Consider the following 23,577-nt stretch of genomic DNA (forward strand, 5'->3'; position numbering starts at 1 on the left):
TGCTGTGTCACAAGCACTGATGCTGGCATGTGAGGTTTAGGTAGGAGCATACCTGCAGAGAAGGTCAGCAGGTGATTACTAGAGCAGCTTTTCAAGCTCTGTTCAGTGGGAACTCTATACTAAATAAAGCCTAGATCCATCAGCATAAAGGTAACAGCTATACAGAAGTATCAGGAATCAGAGAGATGGAAATATTTAACCAATTGGATGTTGCTTGTTTCTTAATTGTTTAAAGAAAGGAAATGCTCTATGGGAGATCCTGTTTTTTCTCTTACTCTTCTGGAATTGCCTATCTCAAACAAGCTGTATTGTCTTGCTGATTCCTTATTTGTTTGCTTCTTGTTGCTTGCTTTTTTTTTTTTAATAGGAAGTTTTTTCCTTCTCCATAGATGTGTCCATACCTTGTTTCCCCTCTGGTATTGTAACAATAGAAAGATTATTTGAAAACAAATCTATGGATTTTCTACCTGCAGGAAATGCAGACTTAACACTAAATTATGTTCAAATTGCAAGTTAAGTATCAGTCTTTTTTTTTTTTTTTTCTTTTTAATGGAAAAAAGAGAAGTCTCATTTATAAGGGAGATGTGTAGACCAGTCTTGGCATCACAGAATGCCCAGAAACACCCCCAAAAAATTAATTTCTAACATCTTCATTCAGACTGTGCAATGTATAGCAAGTTCTGTGTTGATGGTTGCAATTTTTTTATACAAGCACACATGTATATGAGGTGAACTTTATTACTTTTTGCTTTTATTTATAGTTTGCTTTCTTATCCCCCTTGAAATAGTCCCATGAGAAGCAGATTGTGGTGATTTCCCTGGGGTTTTGTTTTGTTCAAGGGTGAGTTCCCATTTGGCTTTCCTGATACTTAGTAGCGATATGTGATTATAGGACTGCCTTGCTCTCAGTGGCTACTTTCAGGGTCTTTCTCTCTGTAGGCAGTCCATAATTCTGGAACCCTCAGGTTCTATGTTAAATTTGAAATTGGCCATTAGACTTTAAAAGTTATTGGAGACAGAAAGATGCCACAAAGAAAAAAATAACATAAGCCCTGTGCCTTTGGAAAGCCTGTTAAAATACACAGTTTTTATGTTCTTCATGTAAATTGATTCCTTCTCCAAAGTGCTGATTGCTGTGAATTTCAATCTCTTTTGGACAAATAATCAATATTTTTCAAACTTCAGTGATGCTTCATGTCAAACTGTGACTTTCACAGTTCATATTGCACCACAGAGCTCTTCTCAATATGCTCAAGAGCACTTAAGATTTCAGCCCAGCTGACTGCCACCAAACCAGATTCTTTTATTTGTTGTCATAGTAAAAAAAGCAAAAGTCTGTACCCCACCCATGAGTGACATTACGTTACAGGTATTATATTGAGGAGCTGTACATCCAGCCTCTAGAGGAAACTGCACAAAACACCAACAGAACTATATCAAATTTGTATGCCTCTGTGCGTCTTCCCCAGCATGTGAATTTTGTGTTATTTCAAAAGGTAAAGGACAGCTTGCTAAAAGCCCAAGAAAAATTCTGTCTACTCTGAAATTTTCTGCCCCAAGTTTCATTGGCCCATCTGAGGAGAGGACAGACATGCTCAAGTGAGTGGGAACTGACATATAAGAAGTTTAGTCTCTTTCAGAGTTGACTTGTAAGTAAAGCTAACTTTACTAAGTTAGCTCCTGTATGCAGGAGCATGGAATTTGAGTCTCTCTAACAAGCACTTGCCCGTTAGTAGCTTAGCAGCTATCACTTTTCCAATGGTTATCCTATCTATGCCATTACCCATGGCTTATTCATCCACTTATAATTATAAAGTGAAGATGCTTTTTTGTTTCGTGCTTCTAAGAAAAATTCTCTTATGTTCATCTCATTCTTCCCTATATTAGTAGGACCATTCAAAAGACTTGCTGATCTGTGTCTGCTGATCCCTTGTCTAGGGTCAAGAGCTTAAAAATGTCTCTGATGTAGGTCATAAGTAAGAAGAAATTTTATGGAAACAGGAAATGTTGATATTAGAAGCTGTAAAATACCATTTTATTGAAATAGTCTACATTCAGTAGCACTTGAGGAAATATAGCTTGTGGGATTTTGAAAATGTTCAAACTGGCAGTGGTAAGGACAAAAATAAATTCCCCAGAGTGGTAGTACTCTGCAAAATGCAATGCTAACGCTACTGTTATGAGACTATAGCAGCAGCATATTAGATCTCCCTTTATTTATATCAACTGCTGTCATATCCGTGAGGAGAGAGAAAATGAGAAGAGTTAGAGTGGAATGAGTGGGGAGTGCTAGTCCGAAGTAATTCAGCCAGATTCCTGTTAGTAGTTCATTTTAATCATTTTATGTGTACTTGAAGCTCAGACTGAATTTGTGTTTTCTCCAGCAGCAGACTCTAACCACGCCTGAGAGTTTTCTTCCTTCTAAGGCAAACTTCTGAATCAGCAGCTCGTAGTCATCTGGAACCCTTTTCCTGTCATTGTTGCTAACAGCTAGACATAGAAGGTGATTCTTCCCTTCTGAAAAAAACACACCAATATTAATTCTTAGCAACTGTTTTCATGTCTAATCTCATGTTCTTGTGACTATCGTGAATGTTGATTTTCAAAGTCCTGTTCAGATACAAGAGCAAAAATGCAGACAGTCAAACAGGTGGTTTTAATACTGGTCTCTCCCTTCAGACATCTGACCACCCTGTGCAGTGTCTGGTCTGATTCTGAATTCAGCACTGCACTGGTTCTTGGGGTTATGTTTTGCTTGGAGTTTGTCTTTTGTGGGGAGGGGCAGGGTAGGGAGTGCAAGAGGAGGGGAGGTGCAGGCTGTCTTAGCTGTGTGCTTGTCTCTGCGAATGTGGATGGTTTGGCCTCTCACTAGCTTGCCTCTGAGATTTGATTGTCTAGGCTTTTGTTCTAGCAGTGAGTGAGTAGAAGGTGTACTGTTCTAGGAATTACATTTTGCACATCCCCTCAAGACCAAAAATCATTGGCCACAATTAGCATGGAGTCTTAAGCATATGCAGCATGACACCCCAACCCCTTCCATTTCTTTCCTTTCTGTTCCTTCTTTTCAAAAAGTCTACTCCATTCCCTCAGGATTTCAGCCTTAATAACTAGAACTTCGTGCACTTCATAGCAACTTAGGACTTTGAATTTTCTGGTAGTATGAACTGACTTTTGCATTTTCTCAATCCTTTTTCTCCACCTTTCAACTAGTCTGGAAAACTGTTGGCTTATTGTTATACTAATAATAAATACATCAGAGAAAAATTTTCATAGATAATCATGTAAACATCCTAGTAAAGTCAGAGGCCTTGGGCTCCCATTGTCTTGTGCAGAGGGTACTAACTGGAATTGAGTTACTTTTTCAAATGTCATGGAAGAGGCATGTTTCTGGTTTTAGCATCCTGGGAGTCTGCTCTTGAAGCTTCAGCTGGCACATCTTGCAATAGCTGCAGTCATGAAGTTATGCTTCTGGCATTCTCTTGGTCTCTGTCTGAAAACCCATGTTGCTTCTCAGAACTATATCACCTGGTCTTGCAGAAAAGGACAAAGGAATGTATCTGGGTATTCAAGTCTATATTGTGAGACCAGCAGGAAAAATTGTACCCCAGAGGTGTCCTTACTGGAAAGGAGAGTGGAAGAAAATACTGGCTGCTACAGTGATAGCAGTGGAATGGCAGAAATACCAAATAGTTGGATATTGTGTGGAATGTGATCTATAGAATCAGAATAATAGAATTGTTTTGTTTGGAAAAGACCTTTAAGATCATCAAGTCAAACCATTAACCCATCACACTGCCAACTAAACCATGCCCCTAAGCATCACATCTACACGTCTTTTAAATCCCTCCAGGAATGATGACCATGTCCCTGCACAGCCTGTTCAGTGCCTCTTAACACTTTCAGTAAAGAAATTGTTCTTAATATCCAATGCAAACTTCCTCTGGCACAACTTGAGGCCATTACCTCTTGTTCTATCACTTCTTACTTGGGAGAAACGTCCAACCCCCACCTTGCTACAACCTCCTTTTAGGTAATCACAGAAGGCATAAGGTTTCTCAGCCTCCTTTTTTCCAGACTAAACAACCCCCACTCCCTCAGCTGCTCCTTGTAGGACTTGTGCTGTAGGCCCTTCACCAGCTTTGTTGCCCTTCTCTGGAGTTGCTTCAGCACCTCAGTGTCCTTGTAGCAAGGGGCCCAAAACTGAATAGAGTATTTGAGGTGCAGCCTCACCAATGCTGAGTACAAGGGGACAATCACCTCCCTGGTCCTGCTGACCACACTATTCCTGATGCAGGCCAGGATGCCATTGGCCTTCTTAGCCACCTGGGCACACTGCTGGCTCATGTTCAGCAAACACCCCCAGGTCTTTCTCTGCTGGGCAGCTCTCCAGCCACCCTTTCCTAAGCCTGTAGCATTGCATGGTGTTGTTGTGACCCAGGTGCAGAACCTGGCACTTGGCCTCATTGAACCTCATACAGTTGGCCCTGGCCTATCAATCCAGCCTGTCTGGATCCCACTGCAGAACCTTTCTACCCTCAAGCTGATCAACTTAGTTCCTGCCCAGCTTGATGTAATCTGCAAACTTACTGAGGATGTACTCAATCTCATCCAAATAATTGATAAAGACATTAAACAGAACTGGCACCAGTACTGAGCCCTGGGGAACACCCCTTGTGACCAGCCACCAAGTGGATTTAACTCCATTCAGCACAAACTTGCAGCCCATTATTTACAACATCAAACTTCTGTAGATGACTCAATCAGTTAATGTTTTTGGCTGCCTCAGTTGCAAAATTAAACCTGTAAGCACTTCTTCAGAACAGCTGAGATCCCAAGCTGAGATTTGTTATGTGACTAGACATAAATTGCAACACAGGTGTTTTATTCATTCCTACTTACTTTCTCTTAATTTACTCCAGGATACTTTGGCCAAGTGTATTTGATTGGTGCAAATGTCATTAGGCTAGAAAGTGATAATTAAGTGAAGGACTGTTTAGTGCTTTTAAGTAGGTAGGAACAATGTCAGTTGGATATAGTGGGATTGACTGCTGGAGATACTGAGACTCCATGTGGACATGGTCCTGGGCAGTCAGCTGTAGGTGACCCTGCTTGAGCAGGCTGGTTGGAACTAGATGACATAAGGAGGTCCCTTCCAGCCTCAGCCATTTTGCAATTCTGTGAAGTACTTTAAGATACTTTGCTGATTTCTTTCTTTCTTTCTTTCTTTAAATTCCCCAAATTGTGACCACCTGCATTAATGCAAGTCCATGTGCTTACCTGCAGGTTATGTCTCTCTCTGTGTGGCCTAATTTTGTCTTCCCATTTAAGTTTTCATGAGGCTGTGATGTGTGATGGGGTGTAAAGGTTTCAGGTGGACATTTTCCTGACACTGCCCAACAATCCTGCCCTCTCCCCTTCCCACCCCCCAACCTAGAAACCAGTCCAAATCCACCAAGACAATTATTTCCCTTCTGAAAAAAATAAAGCAGAAGAGAGCTCTGGAGGTCATCCATCTTAGGTTGCTTCTCAGAGTAGAGCATCTTCTAAGGCAGATCAGGTTGCTCATGGAGTTGTCCAGGTAAATTTTGGATTTGGAAGAATGGAGATTCCACCATCTTCCTGGGGCCAAATTTTAGTGTTTGTTATTCTCCTCCTGGACAGACAGTTCCTATGTGCTCAGCTGGAATTTCCCTTGCTGTGACTTATTGCTTCCTGAGCATCCACTGCATGCCTCTGAGAAGAAGTCTGTCCCCAGCTGCTCTGTATTTCTTCAGGCAGTGGGAGACTGTTAAGGTTCATTCCATCTCTTCATGTTCTTGTCTTCTGGCTAAATAAGGCTAATTCCCTTAGCTTTTCCTCACAGGTCATGTGACTTGAACCCCAGCAGCCCTCCTCCACTCTCTGTTCAAATCATTAGTGTCACTCTTGTATCAGAGGGCCCACACCAGAAACCATACTCCAGGTGTGGCCTCAGAAGTGCCGGGTAAGGGGAGTAATCACTTTTCTTGAACTCCTGGTTACACTCTTCATAGTGCAGTCAAATTGTCACTAGTCCACATCCCTGCAAGGGCACTCTAAATTTTGCTATCTCCAAAGCAAGGCTGAGTATACTTGGACTAGTGGTCTTTGCAGGTACTGTGTTCTTGTTTGGTGAGTGAGGATACACCAGATTTCCTAGGCAGCTGGCCATTGAGTCTTACAGGATATACAGTATGTTCCTCTGCAAATTGGTTTTGAAGCTGATTTGAGGAGTCTCACAGACACTTTGTTCCCTGCGTGCACATTACATGTTTTTTCTGTGGTGTGCCTGGTGCAGGATATCTGAAATCTGTCACTTTGGGGCCTGTCATTGTTGGTAGGTCTGTTTGATTTATGTTTTAAAGTGGTAAATGACTCTCATTGAGAATTTGTTACAGTGTGATTGGTTTAAAATTAAAAAAAAAAAAAAAGGGGTGTGTGTGTTATGGTCGTAAATTCAAGAAACTGAGCTTTCTGTTTTAGAAGTTTTTGTTTTTCTCCAGGTGTAAACCAGCTGCTGCTTCAACTACATTATTTGGTACTAAATACTAACAATTGGCAACATCTTTAAACAAGACTTTTTTTTTCCTTGTAACATTGCTTTTGTAACAAAACATATCAGAGGTGCTTTCTTTCTGATTGTTGGGAGGTTACCTACATGAGCCCTAATTTGTGTAGTTTTGGCACAGTGGCTCAGGTTGCTGTGAGCTAACATTTATGAGCAGTCAAATGAAAGGGAAGCATGTATTCCTGGCACCATCAGGTCAGTTTGGCAGAGGAAAGCTGCCTAAGTACTTGAACATGTTGCCTAGCAGAAATAACTTTCTGATTTGGAAAGGATGGGCCTCTGAGTGATGCAGAACTAGTGTGCACAGGTTTTTAAAGGAACTTTTGTTTCATCACTGCTTCTTATCTGTCAGAAAGAAGCATTGCATTAGTAAGTGCTTACTCACATCCGTGCTTCTTATCTGTCAGAAAACAAGCAGCATTGCATTAGTAAGTGCTTACTCACATCCTACATCCTTAATAATAAGGGAAAAAAAGAATGGTTGGATTGTAATAGTAGGAGACCAGAGAAGGGATTTTAGTGGTTGGTTATTGCATTTTTGTGGCTGGAAACATTCAAACACTGCACAAATGTAATTAGCATTGCAGACAGAATATATGCAAATTTTTAGCAGTTTTCTCTTTGTTAGTGTGTATTTTTTGTTTAGTTGTTTCTCAGTTCTGTGCTGTTCCAAGACTTCTCACTGCTTGATGTTACCCTTCCTAAGGAGTCTATGTATCCCTGGGGAATGAAGCACAAAAAGCAGTTATATTTTAGCCAAACAAAACAGAATTTGTCTCATGTCAAAGGTTAGGAAAGGGACAGACTTGCTCTGTTTCTTTCTTTTTCTCCCTTTTCTCTACCCCAATGATTATAATGAAATGAAAAACCCAACTTCTGGACTGTATTGATTAAGCAGAAGCCTTAAGTCAGTTGAGGGCTGGAGATTTACACTGTCTACACCAATATAACTGGAACTGGAATCTTCCCTTGGTTCCACTAAGTGTCATCTCATCTTTAATTTGGAAGAGAAATAAATGTCAGGGAGTACAGTTTGTTGGAGAAGAGATATTTGGAGACAAGGCACAGTTTGTGGCCACTCATAACTGAGAGGCGTAAGCTTTTTACCGTGTCAAATGTCACCTGTCATTCCAGTGCATGCTTGTATTACATTAAGCTACATCAAATTGCATGCTGCCTAAACTTCTGTACAATAAAGAGATTGCTTATCATTCATGCAGTGTAGAGAAAGGGCAGCCTTCATCTCTTCAGGGTAACTATAACCAAGGAAAAAATTAACGGTGTTATAAATGTGCTTTTATAAACCACTTGAGACTTGCTGACAGTGAATGTGTAGCTTTGGGTTTGTTCAGTGTTCAAAATTATCCACAGTGGCTGACCTTTGATGGTTTCCAGTTGAGTTGATGAGTCAGGCACAGAATCATAGGATGATTTGGGTTGGGACCGTAAAGATCATACAGTTTCAACCCCCCTGCCATGAGCAGGGACATGTTGTGCTTATGTGTAATGGACATGCAAATTCTCTTCTTAGGTATGTGATGGAATTTTCCTTGGTAGTTCAGGAAATGAGAAAAAAGGATGAAAGACTTTGACATAAAAAAAAAAAAGACCAGAGTTACAGACTGTGAGATGATATGGGGGGTTGATCTAGACACACTTGTATTAAAGGCACCTAAATCCATAGCCTTGTTTAGCAAAGAAAACATACACTCTAGGCAGTAGGCATTAGGTACATGAAGCACACTTTTGAATTTTGATCTCTTTATGTGCACACAATATTTTTGTTCTGGTATCTCACCCCCATTTAAGGGTAAGTTGAACAGCAAGGTGCAAAAAAATATATTATTTTTTTTTTTCTTATTTTTGGTTTGGGGAAACTAGATCAACAGTAAGACAGCGTAATTCAGGTGATACTTTGTGGTTGAACTTGTTTTGTTTTTATTCCTAACAGTACATTCTTTCGGGCTCTGATGACTTCAATTTGTACATGTGGAGGATTCCCCCAGATCCAGAAGCAGGTAAGTTTTGTTGGTTTGGAATTTGGGGGAGAGGAGACAACTGACTAACAACAGTTCACTGAAAAACTTATGATCTGTTACTAAGAAATTTCATCTCATAATTAAATTTTCAGCATAAAATAGTACTGGGTTTGCAGGTTCCTCATTACATCTCCAGTTCATTGGCCTCTTCCTCTCTTTCTTTCCTCTTACACCAAAGCCCTCCCACTGATATCTAATGCAGAGCAGTTACGCTCTTTACTTTCTGGGTGGAAGAGCACTATCAGCAGGTGGAAATGACCACTTTTGACTCATTTCTGACCCTTCCCGGTGCTGGGGCAGACATTCTAAGCAAGTAGCACTATCTCAGTTCTGTGTGAAAGTAAAGGAGAGAGGTATTCTTTAAATCAAGAAAAGAAGTACTGCTGGAGGGTGTAACAGTTGTGTTGCAGATGCCACAGCTGGTCAGTGCCTAATTTGATACCATCTGGTGTTGTGTAGAGTTTGGCAATATAACATCATACACTGTTATCTCTAAGCCATACAATGTCAGCATGTCTCCTTTGTTGAAATAAATCACTGTGCTCCTCTAGAAGGTTGTTGAATCTCGAATGACAGACTCAAGACTTTAGAAAAGTGTACTACTGCTTCTATTTTTAACAGCTCTGGCAGTTTAAACTATATTCTAGTGATATTAAGTGCAAGTGAGTGCTATCCTGTGGTCTCAGGTGCTTTAGCAATAGTGAGAGCAAATTACAAGCTGTGTTGGAGGTTAAATGAAAATATTTTCATATTCGAAGGCTGTTCATCACTGCTGTGTAATCCACAGCTGAGAGGATGACTAGCTTCTTAGAGGTTTGGATAACAGCACATTTTTGAGGAAAATACTGTTCTAATTTTGGATTGTTTACTTAACCAACAGTTCATGTTGCAGTCCAGAAGTCCTAAAGATGGTCCTGCTAAAAATACCAGTTCCTTGGCCTTCTGTCTTTGTATAGGGTCTATAGAGACTTCTGCCTGCTTTCCTTTTAGTTGGTATGGTTTCCTTTTACATTTGACACTGTTTTACTGCTACGTACAGAATTTCCTCTTAGTTAAAACGAAGATTACATAAATTTAAATTAGTTACTTACCTATAAGTTGCAATGTGTGGACTGTAGGGCTTCCATTTTATGCATGTTACTATACTTGTGACTCCATTTGTAAATTCTGGTTTGGGGATTTTGTGTTTATCTTGTTGTGATGCTCTTAAAGGTTTTTTTCCCTGGTAGCTGCAGTTGACAAACTTTTTATTTGGGACCTCTGCACAAAGCGTGATAGCTAAAGTTACCATAAAATAGTGTTAGACATGTTTTTGGTCAGCTTTTTTGTTTCTTATTCTTGTAATATGAGGAAGGGTGTCCATACACTTGCAACATTTCAGTTACAAAATTACTTACTTAATGTCAATTGCCTTCAGTGGTTGCTTAATGGCTCAGAAGATCCTGTAGTAGGAAGGTGTATGTCTTCGGCTCTTGTAACATAAGGAGTTTTCTTGTTGAAATATTTTAGCAAAGCTAATGAGCTTTGTTTGTTAGACCTAAAGGTTTGACTTCTGTGGCACATAAATCATCAGCCATCCAAATCATCTGTGATAACCTTATTGAAGCTTTTTTTGTTCATTCAGCCCTTCATGGATGGTTGTACTTGTTTTGAATGTGATGAAATATAATTTCTTGAATCTCTTCCTGTGGTTCAGAATAATTATTCAGCTGGAGAGGTTGCTTGTACTTCATTCTTGGAGAAAGAGTCTTGCTGCAGGGATGTGGTGACTTATGCCTTTGGGTCTGTGGTCTGAGAGGTTTGGGATGTGGTCTTTCATTTAAAATATTGTACAAACTAGGGAGGGTGATGTAGTGAACTTGTATTGGTCATTGGTATTTTAAATGAAAATGTCTCTTGAATTGATTTCTACCTTTGGTTTGAATTCAGACATTGTGTTGCTATAAATATTTATGGTATTGCTACCTTAAATTATATTATCGGTTTGTAAACAGCAACTTTTTTGCAAGCCTAAAACTTTTTACAGAGCTGCATCCTTAACAGCACCTCTGAACTAAACTTTGCTTCCGTACAGGTGCAGCAAGCACTAGCTACCTAATAGTTAGCAACATTGCTAAAGAGAAGATGAGGGAAAGTGGAAAGAAACCCACCAGTCAGACAATTGCAAACATATTTCATGTTGGAAGAATGCAGTTACCTGTGTTGGTCTTTTTCCAGGAAAATTGAACAAATTCTGCGTTTTTTTGAAAATGATAATAATTTAGAGGTGTCCTGTCAGCTGGTTGCGTCAAGTCATTCTCCCTCAGCTGGAAACTCTGCTAGTTGTTTTATTTGGTCCAGTTATTAGATAGGATTTACTTCTGGGTGGGAAAGTTTATGAAAAAAGATATTTACTAAATTACTTAGGAATGTATTCTGTTGAGGAATTTTATTGTCTGTCTCCCTCCACAATCTTAGATTATTCTGAATAGGCCAGGATTTCCTGTGCCAGGTTGGTTGCTTTTTTACCACCTTTTTCCCTTTCTTGAAGGTGGGATAGTTTGCTCATTTTTCCACTTTCTTCTCCATCCAAGTACTACCCAGCTTTCTACCGTACTTCAGAAGTAATTACAGATTGGTAAATTTGTTAGCCTGTTTCCTCTTTCAAGTATATATCCCAGTTTTCTTCAGAGGTATGGTTTCTAGCAGTATTAATACATTAGTCTGTCAGAAGAAAAGCAATCCTGGGTTTCCACAGCTTTTACATTACTCCAATGCAAACGAGAAGTGAGAAGAGACATCAGCTCTGTGATCTGCCTAGCAAGACTGTTAGCATATAAGCACTTCAGGCAGTATTTAAACCCAACTCCCATAAGCATGGTCTCTTAGCTGGTAAAGAATCCCTGTTCGAGACAGAACCTGTCTTGTGGGGTAATAAAGGGCTTAGTAGACCAAATGTTTTGCAAAAATGGAATTTACATTCCTCACCCACTACTCTGAATCATCTTTGCAACTCAGAGCTTGTCTCTCGCTTTTGAAATATTGCTTGAAGATGCTATGTGAGGGATATGATATTTATGTATGATGAGAAGACAGTTGGGAATCCTTCCATTTACGTGAGCAGGCTGTCACCAGACTTCTGAGAAGCTTCACTAAATCAGAACGGCAAACTGCATTTCAAAACCTCTTTTTTTAATGATGTCTGTGACTATAACTGCTAGCAGGGAGGTGCCTGTCACTGTGGTCCAGTTACTAAACTAATTGCAGCAATTTTCAGCAGAACTAATGCAATTTTTCTTTTCCCTTTTTTTTTTTCCTTGTTCATTGTAAATGCAGACACCTCTTCAGGCTTGAAGAATTCAGTAACAGATCTTTTCACAACATTTGAGCAGGGTTATCTCTTTGGAGACAGCTTGTGGTTTAAACTCTCAAAATTCCAGGCTGATAAGTGAAGATGAATAATAGATGATTGTTTCTTAATGTCTTTAGCTATTTTTGAGATTTTTATAGATGCGTATGCATTGCACATGTATGCATATATATATTCACCAGTTTGGCTGGGGTGGGGAAAACCATCTGGTCTAATGGAGAGAGCATGTTCTGGAAGGTTTGTAATTTTTTTAAAACTGAATTTTCTAAGGCATGGTCTAGGGATCTAAACTATTTACTTGTAGGCCTGTAGTTTGTCTCTTCAGTGTGCCCATGGAGCAGTTTAACAGATTATCACAGCAAGTAAGTGGTGGGGCAGTGTGGAAGAAGTTCTCGTATTCAATGGATTTTAGGCTGGTTTCCACCTCATGTGGACTGTAATACCAGAAACCTGCAGAAATGTCCTGGCTAGATTACTTCTATCAGAAAAAAAAAAAAAAAAGGCAGTGTTGAGTGCTTTGTAGTGCTGTAGCCAAGCAGAAGATGATTTGGAATCCATGAGTGTTTCTCTCACTGGCCTTAGCAGGTCTGGTATCGAATTCAGATTAGAAAGCTGAAGGTAAAACTGAATGCTAGGTGGGTCTGAAGAAGCCTTAGTCCCCAACAGCAAGCCAGCTGATTGTACCAAAGCTCCTTCCTCTTTATTGAATGTATTTGCAGCTACCAGTACAAAATAAATACACAGGCAAGCAGTTTTCACACCCCCATTTTCAACAACAGCTATCAGTTGTGTGATAATTTCACTTATTTTATGGACCTTGGAGTCCAGGTAGCCAACAAGTTATCCATAGGGCAGCAATGTGCCTTTGTGGCCTAGAAGGCCAGTGGTATCCTGGGGTGCATTGAGAAGATTATGTCCAGCAGGTTGGGGGAGGTTCTCCTCCCTCTGTACTCTCCCTAGTGAGACCCCAACTGGAGTATTGTGTCCAGTTCTGGGCTCCCCAGTTGAAGAGGGACAGGGATTTACTTGAGGACGTCCAGTGGACAGATACGAGGATGATTAAGGGATTGGAACACTTGCCTTATGAGGAAAGGCTGAGAGGCCTGGGACTGTTTAGTCTAGGGAAGACCGAGAGGGATCTTATGGATGTATATAAATATCTAATGAGTGGGTGTCAAGAAGGATGGGCCAATCTCTTTTCAGTTGTGCTCTGTGATAAGATGAGGGGCAAGGGATGCCAGCTGGAGCACAGGAGGTTCCACCTCAACATGAGGAAGAACTTCTTTACTGCAAGGATTACAGAGCACTGAACAGGCTGACCATAGAGGCTGTGAAGTCTCCTTTGGAAACTTTCAGGACCCATCTGGATGCATTTCTGAGTGACCTGCCCTAGATTCTGTGGTGGTCTTGCCCTGGCAGGGGGGTTGAACCCAGTGCTTTCCAGAGGTCCCTTCGAACCCCTAACATTCTGTTATTCCCTTTATGTTAAGAAAGCATAGTTGGTGGTGGTAGCTTCCATGATTTCAGTACCATTGTAAAAAGCATTGCGATCTGTGCAGTTAAACGCACCCAAAGAGCAATCTCTCTCAGACCAGGAGAAGGGACAGAATGGAAGGGGTGTGCCAGAGTTTATTTCTGCAGTAATTTTGTCTTAGCTTTCGTATTGTTGTTAAGCTCTACTGGTGATAACAACTGTGGGAGGACTGGTACAGATAAGGTGTAGATAGATACGGCAGATATTTTGCAGCAACAAAAGAAGGGAGAAATAGTCACTACCACTACAACTTTCCACATGTTCTTTAGATGTTCAAATATTATTTTTTTTACTGGCTTTTGGAACCTCTGCAGAGGTACAAGAGCACCACAGGGGTGGTTCTAGGCCTAGGTTAGGCTAAGTGGGTGATTGCCTGGAAGAGCAGGTTACCTGAGACAGGTGCTGAGGCCAGCCCACTGCTCCCTGTGCTTACCCTAAAGCTCTTCAAGAGCACACTGATCTGTTCACCTGGCCTAGAAGGTGAAGGGTGGGTTCAAAGCTGATGAAGGAAGCAGTCTGCAGATGGAAGTGGAGCTGGTTTCTTATGGGCAGATTGTGCTTTCTCTTGTAGTAGCAGATGTACTGAGCTGGAGTCCTCTGGTGCCTCCTCCAAACTGTCTCATCTTAACCATGCCGGAAGGAGGAAGGAACTTTGCCAGCTCTTACTGTTTTCACCCCATATTTTATGTGACCCAGGTCAGTTTTTCCTGTGCTGCTGGGAAACTTGGAAGTTGCTCTGGCTGCTGCCAGAGCTGGAATCAGATTGCTGATCCCACTGGAAGGGATGTTGCAGGGTCCTGCGCTGTCTGGGCAAGGTGCTAGTGTTTAAATCTAGCTTCCCTACAGACAAGTCTGAGGAGCAAAGCCATTTGCTGGCACTCATTGAACGAATGCATACGCACAAATACAGGTGTGTGAGTGACCAGAGAGAGGCTTTTTAAGGGGTCTAAGCAGGATCTGCTGCACTGAAGGTAGAAGCCCCATATGCTGTGCACATTTGCTTGCATTGAGCTGTTCATTTGTTTCCCAAACTATGGTATCTCTCTTCCATTAGCGCATCATGACCTTATAGGATTTAAATGCAGGGCTGTGGCCTACGGTCTAAATGTGGATTATTATTAATAAAAACTAAATTAATTTTAAACAAGCTACTCCAGTGCCAAGTACTACAGTGGAATGGTATGCTGTGGCACACTGGCAGCAGCTGCAAATATCTGGTTCTTCTCAGGAGTTTTCAGCACTTTGAGTAATTCACAGGGTTTGTATTGAAGTTATGCTTTAGTCTGTGGAATGTCTTTCTACCTTATATGAACAACCAGTGGGACTACTTTGTCTCTAGGACACTGAAAAAGGACTTCTTCTTAATGAGGTCATTTAATTCCTCTGTTACAGAGCCAGTGGAGGATCATTCCTTATCCCAGCAAGGTCTCTGATGCTTTGACAGTTTAAAAAAAAAATTTGGAGCAATGCAGCTTCCATTAGTTTAGAGGCTGTTCTACATTCTTAAAGGATTTCAGCACTAGGGCGCTTTCAGAGTAGTCTGTCACTTCCCTTTTTTCCTTATCCTTCAAATAATTCATGCTTCTGTTTTTTTTAAACACTGCTATGTGTTGTTGAACTTGTGCATGGGAAGACAGATTGCTGTCAAAGTATCTCCCTCTCCTTCATTAAGGTTTAGTAGTGGTATTTAAAATTTGTTGGTATGTTTCATCCAGCATGTTCTCACTACATGAAATGTCAACTCATTTGCATAACTTTTAAAAATTGCATAATAAACAATTGTTTAATTTGCATAATACTTAAAACATAAAGCAATAAAGCAAACCAAGAAGTAAACACTTTAGCAGCTTAGCAGACATCTACCACTTCAAAGCATTATGTTATTCCTTCCTTCTGTCTGTATCAGAGCTTGTATATGTGCCTGGTGTTGCCATGGTAGTCTTGTCAAACATATAGGGGGTAAATTGCTTTTAAAACGTACACTTCACAATTAGCCTATTGTAAGTTATTTCTTCCAGCTGATCAGATATCATAGTAGAATATTATTTAAAGAATTTGTTGAGACTTTGTATTACTCCTCTTTGGAGCACTTACTTGCTGGCTGTACAGGAAGAGGGGTTTTCTGGACATTTCACTTTCTTTATCAAATAAAAGCAGGCCAAAAAAACGTTGACCAGCACAGCTAGCACACTAAACTACTACTGAGCTGTCTTAAAGCATAGCAATTTTTTATAGTATTGCAAAACCAGCTAGCTTATCTCCATCCCATCTTTCCAAAAGTTAGAGGTTAGGAAGTTAGAAATCTTCTAAAATTGGCATAATGACCCTCTGAAGACTGTAAGACTTTCTTTTATAAATATTATTAATAACGTGTGGAAGCTAATGGCTTCTGTATAAACTCTGCTTATACATGAGGTAACTATCGAAGAAAATAAAAACTGCCATGCTACCCAAGTTGTAGGACCTGTGCACACCACTAAATTTAAAAGTAAAGAAACAACACCACCATCCCCTAAAAAAAAACCCTAAATCTCACCAAATCTGAGTGTTGTTGGGATAGCAGAGGTGAATTCTGCTGAAACAATACAAATAAAAATAGCAGTTCAGTGAAGACAGCAAAAAGAAACAAAATATTGCATACAGAAAAGGAGGATGGCCTCAGGAATTTGATCGGTTTATGGTCAACCTCCACGTAATGTACAGATGCACCTTTTTTTTTTTTTTTTTTTTTTTTTTTTTTTTTTTTGTGGGCAGCAGACATGAGGAAATGTAACTCACACTGTGAGGTGGCTGGAAGATGTAAGGCTGCAGCTAAGCCTCTGCTGGGAGACCAGGGGGTTTCCAGACAAGTCTGGACACAGGCATATGTCTGCCATGCAGATCCTTGTGTAATATGATACCAACTTTGCTGAGCTGCTATAAAATGAAGAGACTGCTTTTAGGATAAGGATCTAGATGGCTCTGCATTGGGCACTTAGAAACGTAGCTTAAGCACATAGGAAATGGTAGAGTAACATTGCATCCAGGCAAGAGGTTGTCCGAAAATGAGGTAGCCTATTTGACACAAAGATGATCAGAGTATTGCTGTTGTCAATACTTTTTGGTTTAAATTATTAAAACCTCTTGTACTACTGGAAGAAGCTGACTACTAAGATTTGTGATTGCAGTAATCTGCTTCTAGAGGACTTTTTATGTAACAGGGTGGTTGTTTTAAGGGGCTTTAGAGGGATGTTCACCTTAATTCTAAGAAGAGTGAAGTATATTCTACTATGATGCTTCTTCTGATTTTACTGTTAACAGATTAAGAGGAATTTGGGGAACTTCATAGAATCAGAGAATGCCAGGTTGGAAGGGACCTCAAGGATCATCTGGTCCAACCTTTCTAGTACTACTACAGTTATATGAGAGGGCTCAGCACCCTGTCAAGCTGAGACTTAAAACTGTCCAATGTTGGGTCATCTACCACTTCCTTTGGGAGAGTATTCCAGTGTTTGTTTTTCCTCTTGATGAAAAATTTTCCTCTTCTGTCCAATCGGAATCTCCCCAGGAGCGACTTGTGCCCATGACCCCTTGTCTTTTTCATGTGACTCCTTGTAAACAGGGTCTCCATCTCCTTGGTACCACCCTGTAAGTACTGGAACATGGTCATAAGGTCTGCCTGAAGCCTTCTCTTTTCAAGACTGAACAAACCCTGTTTTCTTAGCCTCTCCTCATATGGACCCTCTCCAGCCTGTCTATATCCTTCTTGTAGAGCAGGACCAAAACTGAATGCAATACCCCAGGTGTGGTCTGACCAGCACCAGTAGAGTTGGATGGTGACTTCTTGATCTCTGCTGGTGATGCCCTGGTTGATGCAGCCCAGCATTCTGTTGGCTTTCTTTGCTGCTGCAGCACACTGGTCACTCATGTTGAGCCTGTTATCCACCAAGACACCCAGGTCCCTTTCCACAGGGCTGTTCTCCAGCCAGGTGGATCCCAGTTTGAACTGCACCCCTGGGTTATGTGTTTCCAGGTGCAAGACCTTACACTTCTCCCTGTTGAACTTCATAAGGTTCCTGCTAGCCCACTCCTCCAACGTGTCTAGGTCATCCTGGAGGGTGGCTCTCCCTTCTGGAGTGTCAGCCTCTCCACTCATGTTGGTGTTGTCAGCAAACTTCATCAGAGTGCTCTTGATCCCAACATCCAGGTCACTTACGAAGATGTTAAACAGCATTGGGCCTAATATAGATCTCTGGGGGACCCCACTTGTAACTGGTTGCCAGTTTGAGGAAGAACCATTGACTATCACCCTCTGGGTATGGTCCATCAGCCAATTCCCCACCCACTGCACAGAACACTTGTCAAGACCATAGCAAGTCAGTTTCTCTAGAAGGAGGCTGTGGGAGACCATATCAGAAGCCTTGGAGAAGTCCAGATAGGTGATGTCCACTGCTCACCCTGCATCAGCTTTGCAATGACATCAGCCAGTTCTGTCAGCACCCTTGGGTGGATGGTATCTGGACCCATCAGTTTGTACAGGTCAAGCTCCTCTAATTGTTGACACACCAAATGTTCCTTCACTTACAGCAAGTTGGTGTCTGTGTCAACATGGATTTTTTTTCCTATGGCCTGGGACCCAACAGTAGTGGTAAAGACAGAGGTGAGAAAGGTCTTGAGGACCTCTGCATTTTCAGTATTTTTGGTGTCAGTTGCCCTTCTCTGGACTCACTGCAACAGCTCCATGTCATTGCTGTGTTAGGGGCTCCAGAATTTAACTTGAGTACTCAAGGTGAGGTCTCACGAGAGTGGAGTAGAGAGGGGGAGAATCACCTCCCTCGACCTACTGGCCACACTTTTTTATTGCAGCCCAGGATACAGTTGGCTTTCTGGGCTTAAGACAGTGTCTAAATTTGACTACAGCTTAAGGAGAGCTAGACATGGCATGCTGTGCATTTTTCATCCAATATTCTTAGCGTATTTATAAACATTGCAAGTTTAATGCCAGAAGACAGTTCTGGCACTAAATAACTGTTTTAACTCTTTTACTAGGAAAATAACCACAGGTTAGTTCGCACTGCTGACAGTATCACAAAAGGCCAATGACTTACTTGGAAATGCAGTCCAAAATTTTGGTGCCCTAAATTTTTATTTTGTCTCCATTATAATTCTTTCTTTGCTCATTGTCTCTCTAACCTCTGACTCTTTTGTGTTTTGTAGGGCATATTTCTTGTTTTGTATGGAATTCAGGCAGCTGGAGTCTGTGGATAGTTGGGCATTACTTACAGACTTGGAAACATTTCATAAGCAAGTTATCTCTTAATTTCCAAAGCCTAATTTCCTGGAACATTTTTCTACTAGGTCAAGATAAATGCATTGAGAACTGGACTTCATGTAACCATCTTCTGTTGGTTTGATTGATGCAGTTGAATTGACAACTGTGATTTGGCTGGAAGGAATGCTGTGGGAGTAGGGCAACTTGCCATCAGCCATAAATGTGGTCATGAAAGTCTAGCAGGGTGAGCAGAATGAAAGGACATGAGGAATCTCTTAAAATGGAAAAGAAAATCAAAAGAGGCCAATTTGGCATTTGATTAACTTGCTCTCCAACCAGTTACTTCTTGGTACATATTTAGAAGTTCCCTGGAGTGAAAGTCTCCTTTTCAAGTTTTCTTAATTTTAAATGAGCCTTCATTCTATATACAAAGTCTTTAAAATGGCCATGTGTTTTGGTCCATGGAGTTAACTCACCATCTCTTTTCCCTTCTTAAGGCGTGTTATCTTCTATCCCCAAGTGCCATGAGACTGCAGTTTGGTCTACAAAAATAGATTTGTGCAAACACCACACTTTCCAGAAGCAGTAAAAAGATCTGTCTGTGGATTTTTAGAAGTTGGATGACTCCATTTCAGAATCCTTAGCACAGTTTGTATGCCGTGTACAAATCAGTCTGATCTTCAGAGTGTAGTTACAATAAGTAGGAGGGATAGAGTACTTTTCCTAAGAGAAGAGAGGCTGGACACAAGCTCACTAGCTGCAGTTATTTGAAATTTATGTAACCTAACTAATGGAACATGATAGAATAATGCCTTCTTTCCCTCTCTCCTTTTTTATTCCCCCCTCTCTCCTTTTTTATTCCTCCCTCACCCCTTGTCTGTTCTATTTTGGTACTCTTCACCATTGATGCAAGTTTTTGTTTAAGAAATGTGTATTGCATGATTGTTTTGGAAGACAAGTTTTTCAACATCAGGCTTGAGGCTTAAACCAGCAGCTATTTTAGCCGAAAGAACTCCTGTTGAGAGCAATGGAGGACAGCAAATATCATCAGCAAGGGGCACATGAAGTTAACTTGTTTAGTGTTAATACAACTATATGTAGCATAGAAGCTAATGAAATTATCGGACCTTTCTGTAAGGTGTGCTTAGGACCTCCGTAAATAGCAAGATTGTTTTCCTGTGAAATGGTTTTCAGTTTGTACTTCTTTTAAAAGTTTTTATTTCTTTTACTGAAGATGTAATCATAGTGTGTTGATTAACACTCTTTTATTCAGATACATGGGTATGTTTTCTAAAAAATTTTTTGTTTTAATTGTGTGAATCTACAAATGTAAAAAAATACTGTGTCACAATTTCTTACTTTGGTATTTAGAGATGGAAAAAGTCAGTGACCAAGTAGAAAAGTTCTGTGGTTTCTGTTTTGAGTTGTGCTGTTAGCACAAAAGCATTCCACTTCAGCTATGTTCATGCCTTTTGACAAAAACTTATATAACCCACTGGTCAGATGTGTTACTTCAGATCCCTCTTGAAGCTTCATTTACAGAAATAAGAGTTATTACAGATCTTGGTCTAGGGAAGACTATACTAGTTCCAGCTGTGATATAGTTAACTCAGGTGAGTAGCCTTGAAGATTTGCTTTCTTTAGATTCCTGCCCATCAGACTACAATCAACTGTGACAGAAATGATTTGCTGATTTAAGAAATACATTTTTAAAAAGAGAGAATATAACTGTTTAAAAAGTCAACCTCTTTATTTGTCTCTGCTTCAGCTTTACAAACTGTGAATCATGTAATGCCTTAGGCACTATGGTTTCACTGGTGATTTCAGTGAGTATGAATGTTCTTCTTAATCACATACTTGTTATATTAGGTCAAAACTCTTCATTGTTTATTTAGATAGTTTAACCACAGCTAGCCTCCAAGACCTAATTTGCAGGAAGGATGCTTTTCATCAAACTTGCAGCTTTTCATCAAACTTGCAGCTTTTCATAGGGGCATTGCTCATAAAATTGGAATTCTGCAGCCAACGCAGCCCTTCAGATATTGCAAAACAGAGCTGAAGTGCATTGTCAAATATAATACAACTTTGAATGATTATGAATGAAAGCAATATGAAAATTTAATTATTTATTTCAGTGTGTGCTTTTTTTTTCCCCTAGGTGGCATTGGCAGGGTCGTCAATGGTGCTTTTATGGTTTTGAAAGGTCATCGGTCGATTGTAAATCAAGTCCGGTTTAATCCTCACACTTACATGATTTGTTCTTCTGGTGTTGAAAAGATTATAAAGGTAAGATTAATGATCAGAAAGTGTATTCCTTCCATATTTCAGGAAGAAATGCTTTGTTCTGCTCAGCGTCATTCTTTTCTGCTCTTATCCTGTCTTCTCCATAGAATCTTGCTCTTCTCTACAGTGGTATGTCTCATTTGCTAACTAAACTGATGCAAATTTTTAACCAGACACTTCAACTTTAAATTCTGATTAAATTTTCAAGGTTTTAGATATAAGACCTAAATTTTCTGGATTTGTAACTTGAAAAAGGAATATTTTTTTTCCAGTTTCAGTCCATACATAACTGAAGTGTCATGCAAACAGTCCTTCTCGAGTTTGGTCACAGCTGTAACATGTGATCACCGAAGACTTTTGATACTTTGGGTGAAAATGTAGCAGAAATCTCTCCAAAGAGTATTGTTGAGTCCTAGCCTAGCCTGACCTAGCTGTATTTGACCTCAGGAGCCCTTCTATAATTTTTGTACGCAATTCTCTATTGAATCATTTCAACATACCTTTCCATGGCTTTCAGAGGATACAGGACTCTTAATACCTTCCATGATATGCTTTTTTCTGTATCTTCTAACAGCATGCAGTATTTTTAGAAAATGTGTGCCTTTTCATGTGGAATGTAGAGAGATAAGAAACTTTAGGTTGTGAAACTTTCTCTCCTTAAGGAAGGACAGACAATATTGTGGGAGCAGGGCAGAAACTTTTTTGCAATATCTAACAGCAGAGATTGAGAGTGGGAAGGTGGAGGATTATGCTACACTAATTCACTTTGCATTCTGCTGCCATTCAAATTTGCTATCGTTAAGGTCTAGCAAAAAGATGAAAGAATATAGAAAAAATTAATTTTTAAGTTGGATGATGAGAGCTGATGTTGCTTCTAACTATATGTTGAATGACTTCATAGAAGTCTTACCTGCATGTGGCTATAAATGAGGTCGTTTGAGTATTAGTAAAGGCTTTAGTCAGCTACAAGTTGACTGAATGAACTTGTCAGGCAAAGGAATGTTTTAGCAGTCTGCAGCTTATGGCCCAAAACTCTGGGACCGTGGCCCAGTGCCCAGCTGCATCATTACTTGCATTACAGCTACTGTCGTTCTGATTGTAGTTCAGCTTTCCTTCTCTCCTGTCTTCTGCTGGTACCTTAGTTTGCTTTTCTACTTTTCTCTTCATCTATGTCCCTCTGACAGGTTTGATCACAAATCTGTCAAATACAGGCGTTGAACAAAAGTGCATTGAACAGTCGTAGCAGGTCACCAATTTTTCAATTTCCAAGCAGTCAAACTGACAGTGTTTAACAAGGGTTTTGCCAGAGGCGTTTTTTTTTTTTTGCTTTGGAAACTTGATTCACACAGGCTGAAATCTCCCTTTTGGATTTTAGATCTGCTGACCCTTCATCCTATGAATCCTTCCTGCATGAGTGTGCTTAGACTGTTGGATTAGCATTGGTATAAACATCCCCTGTGTTGCTTTTATGTACTTCTGATAGGATTTTGGCAGGAGGGGGTTTTGCCTAGTGATTAAAAGGTTAGTTTGATTAAAGACCCAGTCACAGGTTGCGTAACTCTTGGAAAGACACCTCTGCTTGAATGCTTCCTTAGAAGAGAATGCCTGTTGTATCCCAGTATGTGCAATGGAACTCGTGTAGCTGCTCTGAGGGAACTGAAAGCCTTGTGAGCTACAAACAAATTAGGGGAAAGGTGTTTAATGTATCAAGTTTATGAGTGGGCCAGAACTTCTTACCCATTTGTTGTATGTTGTTTTGTCTAAACCTTGCAATGTGCCTTGTTTGGGAATGAGTTTGCTCTAAGGCCCATATCTTGTCTTATCTGCATGACTTCACGCTTTAAATGTACCACCTTAGTGAACAGCAGTTTACAGGTGACCACACAAGTGTGGTTTCTTCTTCATTCCAGCTACTTCTGCAGATAGGCTGAAGGCTAGTAACTGCCACTAAGTGTAAAACAGGAAAAAAAACCACCAGCAGTTCTGAAAGGCTATTTACTGCATTTAAAAACAGCTGGGAATGCAAGTCCTTGCTTTGTATGGCTTTTTTCTTTCTGCTATATAAATGCTTGATGTGCTTGCTCGCTCAGAGAAGTTGGGATGACAAGAGAAAGAGATAGAAATAAAAATTGTGTTTAGATTTTTTAATGTTGTCTTGTTTTGTTTGGTTAGGTGTTTTTTAATCAGTTCCTTAAGAAGTGTCCTTCCTTTTACTGTCCTTCAAGTGTCGTCTTAAAATCTGTCTGAAATTAAGTCATAGGAGATGGATGACTTTATTGTGATTAGCTAGTATTCCCTTCCCTTGATTGTGGAAACTCTGATTATTTTAAAATGTGGACGCAAACAGTTGTTTGTCTGAGACCTTAATTTTTCGACTAGCTGGCCTAAACGGAGTGTTTCTGGAAGGGAGGAATTGACAGCACTAGCATCAAGGTGTGACACAGACACACCATTCAATAATTTCACATGCTTCTGCTAGCACACTTGCTATTTTAATGCTGATTGCAAATGAGATGCTAACTCATCTCAAGCCTA

General features: G+C 40.3%; 1 protein-coding gene across 1 annotated transcript in view; it reads left to right on the forward strand.

Moving 5' to 3' along the window:
- The window catches only part of DCAF5 (DDB1 and CUL4 associated factor 5), a 64,182-nt gene that overhangs the window by 35,148 nt on the left and 5,457 nt on the right, over positions 1–23,577 (forward strand). The window contains exons 6-7 of the mRNA XM_010007677.1: positions 8,538–8,604; positions 20,918–21,045. Of these exons, the coding sequence (XP_010005979.1) occupies positions 8,538–8,604; positions 20,918–21,045 (195 nt within the window). The remainder of the gene's footprint in view (positions 1–8,537; positions 8,605–20,917; positions 21,046–23,577) is intronic.

Source organism: Chaetura pelagica, unplaced genomic scaffold, assembly GCF_000747805.2.
Source record: "Chaetura pelagica isolate M959 unplaced genomic scaffold, ChaPel_1.0 scaffold70, whole genome shotgun sequence".
NCBI classification, from domain to species: domain Eukaryota; kingdom Metazoa; phylum Chordata; class Aves; order Apodiformes; family Apodidae; genus Chaetura; species Chaetura pelagica.